Raw genomic sequence first — 7,759 nt, forward strand, 5'->3', positions numbered from 1 at the left:
TCGAGCCCTCCTCCCCCCCATTGGCCCTTCCACCCTCCCTTGACTCCCCCAACCCTCCCTCCACAGCCCCCTCCACCGCTCCCCCCTCCCGCCGCGGGAGGCGTGCCCCCAGCCCCGCCCCTCCCCCCGCCCCGCCCCCCACCGCGCGCCATCTCCTATTTCGGTGCGAAGCCACCGCGCACCGCCCCCCAATCCCCCCCCCCCCCCGCGCCCTTGCGCCGCGCGCGCGTCAGCGTCAGCGCTGACGCGGCCATTCCCCCCCCCCCCCCCCCCCCAACCACCGGCGCTGCGAATGGGCGGGGCCGAGGGGAGTGACGCGGCGGTGACGTAGGGCAGCGCGGTCCATATAAGGGGCGGGCGGGTGGCGGCGCGGCGCGAGGATGCTCCGCTCTACCAAAGGCGCCTCCAAGGCGCGGCGGGACCAGATCAACGCCGAGATCCGCGCCCTGCGCGACCTCCTGCCGCTGCCCGAGGGCGACCGCCCGCGCCTCTCCTACCTGCACGTCATGGCCCTCGCCTGCATCTACACCCGCAAGGGCGCCTGCCTCCGGCCCGGTGCGTCCGCCCGCGGGGGTCGGGAACGGGGCGGGATGGAGTAGGGGTATGGGACTGGGGGTTGGGAATGGGATGGGACTGGGTGGTGGGATGGGACCGGGGAATGGCACTGGGATGGGACCGGGGAATGGCACTGGGATGGGACCGGGCAGCAGGATGGGACTGGGGAATGGCACTGGGATGGGACCGGGCGGCAGGATGGGACCGGGGAATGGCACTGGGATGGGACCGGGCGGCAGGATGGGACCGGGGAATGGCACTGGGATGGGACCGGGCAGCAGGATGGGACCGGGGAATGGCACCGGGATGGGACCGGGTGGCAGGATGGGACCGGGGAACGGCACCGGGATGGGACTGGGCATTGGCACTGGGATAGGGATGGAACTGGGCATCAGGATGGGACTGGGCATTAGCACCAGGATGGGACCGGGAATCAGCATCAGGATGGGACCGGGGAACGTCACCGGGACAGGACCAGGCGGGGGACCAGGATGGGACCGGCCACCGGCTTAGGGAGGGGACAGGACCTGCTGTCGGGAGCGGGGGACCGGGCTGGGCAGCGGCACCGGGATGGGAGCGGGTTAGGACCAGGAAGCGGGATGGGAGCAAGGCACCGGAATGGGAACGGGGAGCCGGCACCGGGCTGGAGAGAGGAGCCGGCAGAGGGACGGGGATGGGCGCCGGGGGAGGGACAGGGACCGGGATGGGGACCGGGACGGGGACCGGGACCGGAGCGGGCAGGGCTGGGTTCAGCACCGCGGACAGCGGCCGGGGCCCGCGGGTTCAGCACCGCGGACCGGGGGGGGTTCAGCACCGCGGACAGCGGCCGGGGCCCGGGGCGCGATGGAGCCGGGACCAGAACCGGGACCGGGGGCTGGGAGAGGGAGCGAGACCGGGGGTCAGGATCGGGACCCGGGATCAGGGCTGGGACCGAGAGCAGGGCCAGGGACCGGGGGTCAGGATCGGGACCCGGGATCAGGGCTGGGACCGAGAGCAGGGCCAGGGACCGGGGGTCAGGATCAGGACCCGGGATCAGGGCTGGGACCGAGAGCAGGGCCAGGGACCGGGGGTCAGGATCGGGACCCGGGATCAGGGCTGGGACCGAGAGCAGGGCCAGGGACCGGGGGTCAGGATCGGGACCCGGGATCAGGGCTGGGACCGAGAGCAGGGCCAGGGACCGGGGGTCAGGATCGGGACCCGGGATCAGGGCTGGGACCGAGACCAGTGACAGGGATCAGGAGATCAGGATCGGAATCTGGGATCGGGGCTGGGACCAAGACCAGGGCCAGGGATCGGAGATCGGGGCTGGGACAGGGGGACCGGGCCGGGGACCGAGACTGGGGGTCGGGATTGGGACCCAGGATCAGGACAGGGACTGAGACTGGTGACAGGGACCAGGGATCAGGATTGGGACCCGGGATCAGGACAGGGACTGAGATCGGTGCCAGGGACCGGGGATCAGGATCAGGATCGGGACCTGGGATCGAGGGCTGAGACCAAGGATCAGGGATCAGGATCAGGACCCGGGATCAGGGCTGGGACCAAGACTGGGGACAGGGACCGGGCGTCGGGGTTGGGACAGGGGGACCGGGAGAGCAACCAAGACCCTGGGACAGGGACTGGGGCTGGAATTGGGTCAGGAACTGGGACAAGGACCAGGACCAGGCACCAGAGCTGGGGCTGGAGACAAGGGACGGGGACGGGGACAGGGACCAGGGACTGGGACAGGGACTGGGACTGGGGACAGGGACCAGGGACTCCTGTGAGTCCACAGGGGTGATGCTGTGGGTCCTTTCAGGGCTACCATAGGTCCACACGGGTGAGGCTATGGGTGCCACCAGCAACTCCATGGGTGCCAGGGTCACGTGGGTGCCCCGGAGCTGTGGCGGGACCATGCGGGCTAGGTGGTGGGTGCTGGATGGGTGCTGGATGGGTGCTAACGTGTGTCCCCATGCAGGCCCGGCACGGGGAGCACCCATGGAGCTGCTGGGGGGTCCGGAGCTGGCCGACCTGGTGGCGTCGCTGCCCGGGTTCCTGTTGGCCGTCACCCGCGAGGGGAAGTTGGTCGGCGTCACCGACAACGTCGCGCAGCACCTGGGGCACTCCATGGTGGGCACCCGCGCGCAGGGATGGGGTTGGGTGCTGGGTGCTGTCCCCCCTGGATGTAGGTGGCTTTAGTGCTGCAGGGTGATGGGCGCTGGGTGCCGGGGGAGGGTGCTGGGTGCTGATCCTCCTGCCTCCCCCCATGCGGGTGGTCCGGGTGCTGCAGGACAATGGGTGCTGCAGGGTGCTGGGTGCCGGGGGAGGGTGCTGATCCTCCCACCTGCCCCCCATGCAGGTGGACCTGGTGGTGCAGGATGATGGGTGCTGGGTACTGAGGGGTGCTGGGTGCCAGGGGAACGTGCTGGGTGCTGGGTGCTGATCCTCCCGCCTCCCCCCATGCAGGTGGACCTGGTGGCGCAGGGCGACAGCATCTACGATCTGCTGGATCCGGCCGACCACCCCCTGGTGCGACATCAGCTCAGCCTGCCAGGGCCCCCCCAGGCAGGTGGGTGGGGCCTGCGAGGGGGGCGGGGCCTGGGGGAGGGGCTGGGTGGGGCGTGGGCAGGTGGAGGGATGGGGGGAGGGAGGGAGGGGGGGAGGGAAGGAAGGACAGAGGGATGGAAGGAGGGATGGAGGGAGGGATGGACGGGAGGACAGAGGGATGGAGGGAGGGATGGAGGAAGGGGTGGATGGGAGGACAGAGGGATGGAAGGAGGGATGGAGGGAGGGATGGACGGGAGGACAGAGGGATGGAAGGATGGAGGGACAGAGGGATGGATGGAAGGATGGATGGAGGAAGGGGTGGATGGGAGGACAGAGGGATGGAAGGAGGGATGGACGGGAGGACAGAAGGATGGAGGGAGGGATGGAGGGAGGGATGGACGGGAGGACAGAGGGATGGAAGGATGGAGGGACAGAGGGATGGATGGAAGGATGGATGGAGGAAGGGGTGGATGGGAGGACAGAGGGATGGAGGGAGGGACAGAAGGATGGAGGGATGGAAGGATGGAAGGACAGAGGGATGGAAGGATGGATGGAGAGATGGAGGGAGGGAAGGAGAGGGAGATGGAAGGAAAAAAGGTTGGAAGGATGGATGGAGGAAGGGATGGACGGGAGGACAGAGGGATGGAAGGATGGAGGGGCAGAGGGATGGATGGAAGGATGGAGGAAGGGATGGATGGAAGGATGGAGAGATGGAGGGAGGGACGGACGGAGGCCGGAGGGACCAACAGAGCCCCCCCCCTCCCCCAGAGCGCCTCTTCCGCTGCCGCTTCACCACCTCGCGGGCCTCGCGCCGTCCCAGCGCCGGGCGGAAGCTGGTGCTGCTGCGGGGCCGCTTCCAGGCCCCCCCCGGCCCCCCTGGGGCTCCCCCGGGGCTTTTCGTTGCCTTCTGCGCCCCCCTGGACCCCCCGCCCTGGCCCTGCCCCGACTGCCTGCTCCTGCCTGCATTCCAGAGCCGCCACGCCCGCGACCTCGCCCTGCTCGACGTCTCCGATAGGTGAGGATCCCGGCGTCCGGGAGGGGACCCCGGCATCCGGGAGGGGACCCAGGTGTCCGGGAGGGGGGGGGGACCTGGGCAGGGGTGGGCGAGGGACCCAGGCGTGCTGTCCCGCAGCGTCCTGATCCACCTGGGCTACGGGCGAGGGGAGCTCCTGGGTCGCTCCTGGTACCGGCTCCTGCACCCCGAGGACCTCGGCCACGTTGCCCGCCAGCACCTCCGCCTCGGTGAGTGTCCCCTCGGCTGTCCCCAGAGTCCCCGGGGGTCCCCCCCAGCTGTCCCTTGGGATCCCTGGGTTTTCCTGCCCCCTGGCTGTCCCCTGGGTCCCCATGTCCCCAAGGATGTCCCCCATCACCCTGGGTGTTCCTTGGGTCCCCTGCTGTCGCTCTGTCCCCCGCCAATGTCCTCGGTGTCCCACACATCCCCTGGGGTCACCTTCTCTCCCCCCTGGGTGTCCTCCATGTCCCTGTTGACCTCCCGTCCCCGTGGACATCCCCATGTCCCCATCCACCCCGATCGACCTCGTTGACGTCCCCATGTCCCCAACCCCCGCAATCACCCCGTCCCTGCTGATGTCCCCATGTCCCATCCACCCCAATCGACCTCATTGACGTCCCCATATCCCCAACCCCCCGCCCACCCCCTCCCCTGCCCCCACCCCCCTGTCCCCGCTGACGTCCCCGTGTCCCCGCAGCAGGAGCAGGGGCAGAGGCGCGGGGGGAGCTGGTGACGCGCCTGCAGCGCAAGGACGGCCTGGGCTGGACGTGGGTCTACGCCCGACTGCGCCCCGAGGGCCCGGCCCTGCTCGCGCACAACTTCATCATCAGGTGAGTGGACCCAGTCCGGGTGGCCCCATCACCCCCGCGAGGTGACCCAGGCATCCGGGAGGTCCCACCAGCCCCAGGGGACCCAGGTGTCCCATCAACCCCAAGGAAAGCCCAATGGTTGGGCACCTTCCACCCCACATGGGACCCAGGCATCTGGGAGCTCCCCACCCCACATGGGACCCACGGGTCTGGGCACCCTCAACTCCCCTGGGGGGCCCCAAGCATCACCCCAGGCCCCCCCATAACCCCCTGTCTCTCCCGCAGTGAGGCCGAGGCCTGGTGCCTGCGGCAGCAGCTGGCGGCCGAGGCTCCCCCAGGCCCCCCCGAGCCCTTCGGCCATGGCCTTGACTTCCCCGGTGCTGGCATCGGAGCTGGTGGGGACCTTGGTGTCGGCGCTGGCCCCGGCGTTGGCCTCGGTGTTGGCCCTGGCGTTGGATCCGGCGTTGACCTTGGTGTTGGATCTGGGCTTGGAGACGACGTTGGAGCTAACGTCGGCATCAACGTTGGCCTTGGCCTTGGGATCAACATTGGATGTGGCCTTGGAGCTGATGTTGGACATGGTCTTGGAGCTGGCCTTGGGGCCAACGTTGACCCTGGTCTTGGAGACGATGTTGGACACGGTCTTGGCTCTGATGTCGGCGCTGGAGTTGGCATTGGAGTGGGAGCCGGCATCAGAGTCGACGTTGGCCTTGGTGTGGCAGCTGGCGCCAGCGCCGATGTCGGCCCCAACCTTGGGGCTGATATTGGAGCTGCTCTCGGAGCTGGCACCGGAGATGATGTTGGAGCTGGTCTCCAAACCAATGGTGGAGCAGACGTTGGTGCCAGTCTCGGAGCCGGTGTTGCGCTCAGTGTCGGGGCCAACATTGGGCCTGGTCTCGGTGGTGGCGTCAGAGCCAGCGTTGGGCTCGGCATTGGGGCCGTTGGCCCCGCTCTTCCATCCGACGTCGGCGCTGGTGTTGGGCTCGCCGTCGGTGCCAGCGTTGGACCCAATATAGGTGCTGGAGTCAGCGCTGGTGTTGGACTTGGCCTTGGAGCCAATATTGGAGCCAATGTTGGCTCCAGTTTTGGATCCACTGTTGGACTTGGCCTTGGAGCTGCTCTTGGAGCCAATGTTGGCTCCGCTCTTTCATCTGGTGTTGGACCTGGCGTTGGACTTGCCGTTGGAGCCGCTGTTGGAGCCAACGTTGGCTCCGGTCTTGGATCCGGTGTTGGACTTGCTGTTGGAGCCGGCGTTGGAGCCAACGTTGGCTCTTCTCTTGGATCCGGTGTTGGACTTGCCATTGGAGCTGGTGTTGGAGCCAACGTTGGCTCTTCTCTTGGATCTGGTGTTGGACTTGCCATTGGAGCCGGCGTTGGAGCCAACGTTGGTGCTGCTCTTGGATCCGATGTTGACGTTGGCATTGGACTTGGTGTTGGAGCCAACGTTGGCGCTGCTCTTGCATCTGATGTTGGATCTGGTGTTGGACTTGGCGTCGGAGCTGCTGTTGGAGCCAACGTTGGTGCTGGCGTTGGCTCTGCTCTTGGATCCAGCGTTGGACTTGGCCTCGGAGCCAATGTTGGCTCCAACATCGGCTCCGCTCCTGGATCTGATGTTGGCGCCGGCGTTGGACTTGCAGTTGGAGCCGGCGTTGGAGCCAGCGGTGGCTCCGGTCTTGGATCTGCCCTTGGATTTGCCGTTGGAGCTGCGCTCGGAGCCAACGTTGGCTCCGGGCTTGGACCTGATGTTGGCACCACTGTTGGACTCAGCCTTGGAGCCAACATTGGAGCCAACGTTGACCCTGCTCTTGGAACCAGTGTTGACACCGGCATTGGACTTGGTGTTGGAGCCAATATTGGATCTGGCATTGGATCCGGTGTTGGACTTGGTGCTGGAGCTGCCGTTGGAGCCAATGCTGGCTCTGCTCTTGGATCCACCATTGGCCTTGGCCTTGGAGCCAACGTTGACCCTGCTCTTGGATCTGGTGTTGGCCTCGGTGTTGGAGCTGCCATCGGAGCCAACGTCGGCACCGCCCTTGGCACCGGCCTTGGCCTTGGAGCCAACCTCGGCGCCGGTGTTGGCTCCTCCCTGGGCCCCGCCATCGGCGCTGCCCTCGGAGCCGCCGGCGGAGCCAATGCCGGCATCGGCTTGGCCACAGGCGCCCGCCTCGCGCCGGGCCTGGGGGTCCCCGAGACGCCGGGGGGAGCCACCGAGACCTGGACGCCGCCCTACACCCCCCGGCAAGCCCCGCCCTTCGCCTTCGGCCCCCCAGAGCCCCCCGAGGCAGCACCCGAAAAGTTACCGCCGAGTCCCGAGAGTCCCGGGGGGTTCCCGGGTGGGACCCCCGCCTCCCTCCTCACCCCCGAGACGTCACCGCCGCCAATCCCGCCGGCCCCGCCCGGCCCCGCCTTGCGTCGCCTGCTCCAGGGATTGGCCGCCGCCGCCGTCGTCAACCGCGGGGGAGCCAGGCGTTCGGGGGGTACCCCCAGCCCCCGCCCGCCCCCCCCGCCCCGGTCGCCCCGCGACCCCTTCGCTGAGTTGTATCAACTCCCCCAGAGCCGCCTCCAGGACGCCTTCCGCCAAGGTAGGGGTGCCGGACGCCTGGGTCCCTTTGGGGGGGCACCCATGGGGGTGGGGGTGCGGGGTGGGGGGTGGGGGGTGCCTGGGTGCTGGTGGTGGGGGCGGGGAGGGAGCCCGGACACCTGGGTCCCATCTTAGGGGGTGCCCCGATGGCAACGGGACTTGGGGGTGAGGGTGACGATAGGGGACCCGGACGGCTGGGTCCCTTTGGGGGGGCACCCATGGGGGTGGGGGTGGGGGGTGGGGGGTGCCTGGGTGCTGGTGGTGGGGGCGGGGAGG

The 7,759-nt window shown here is 68.6% G+C and overlaps 1 protein-coding gene across 1 annotated transcript; it reads left to right on the forward strand.

Moving 5' to 3' along the window:
• Positions 1–379: 379 nt before the first annotated feature.
• On the forward strand, positions 380–7,111 carry LOC142074480 (uncharacterized; the record flags this gene model as incomplete). Its single annotated transcript, XM_075135131.1, has 7 exons — positions 380–555; positions 2,513–2,664; positions 3,001–3,103; positions 3,850–4,096; positions 4,214–4,323; positions 4,791–4,923; positions 5,188–7,111. Coding segments are annotated over exons 1-7 (2,844 nt in total), but the record flags the coding sequence as incomplete, so codon positions are not given.
• Between the last annotated feature and the right edge of the window lie 648 nt (positions 7,112–7,759).

The sequence above is a fragment of the Calonectris borealis genome, chromosome 37 (assembly GCF_964195595.1).
Source record: "Calonectris borealis chromosome 37, bCalBor7.hap1.2, whole genome shotgun sequence".
Classification (NCBI taxonomy): domain Eukaryota; kingdom Metazoa; phylum Chordata; class Aves; order Procellariiformes; family Procellariidae; genus Calonectris; species Calonectris borealis.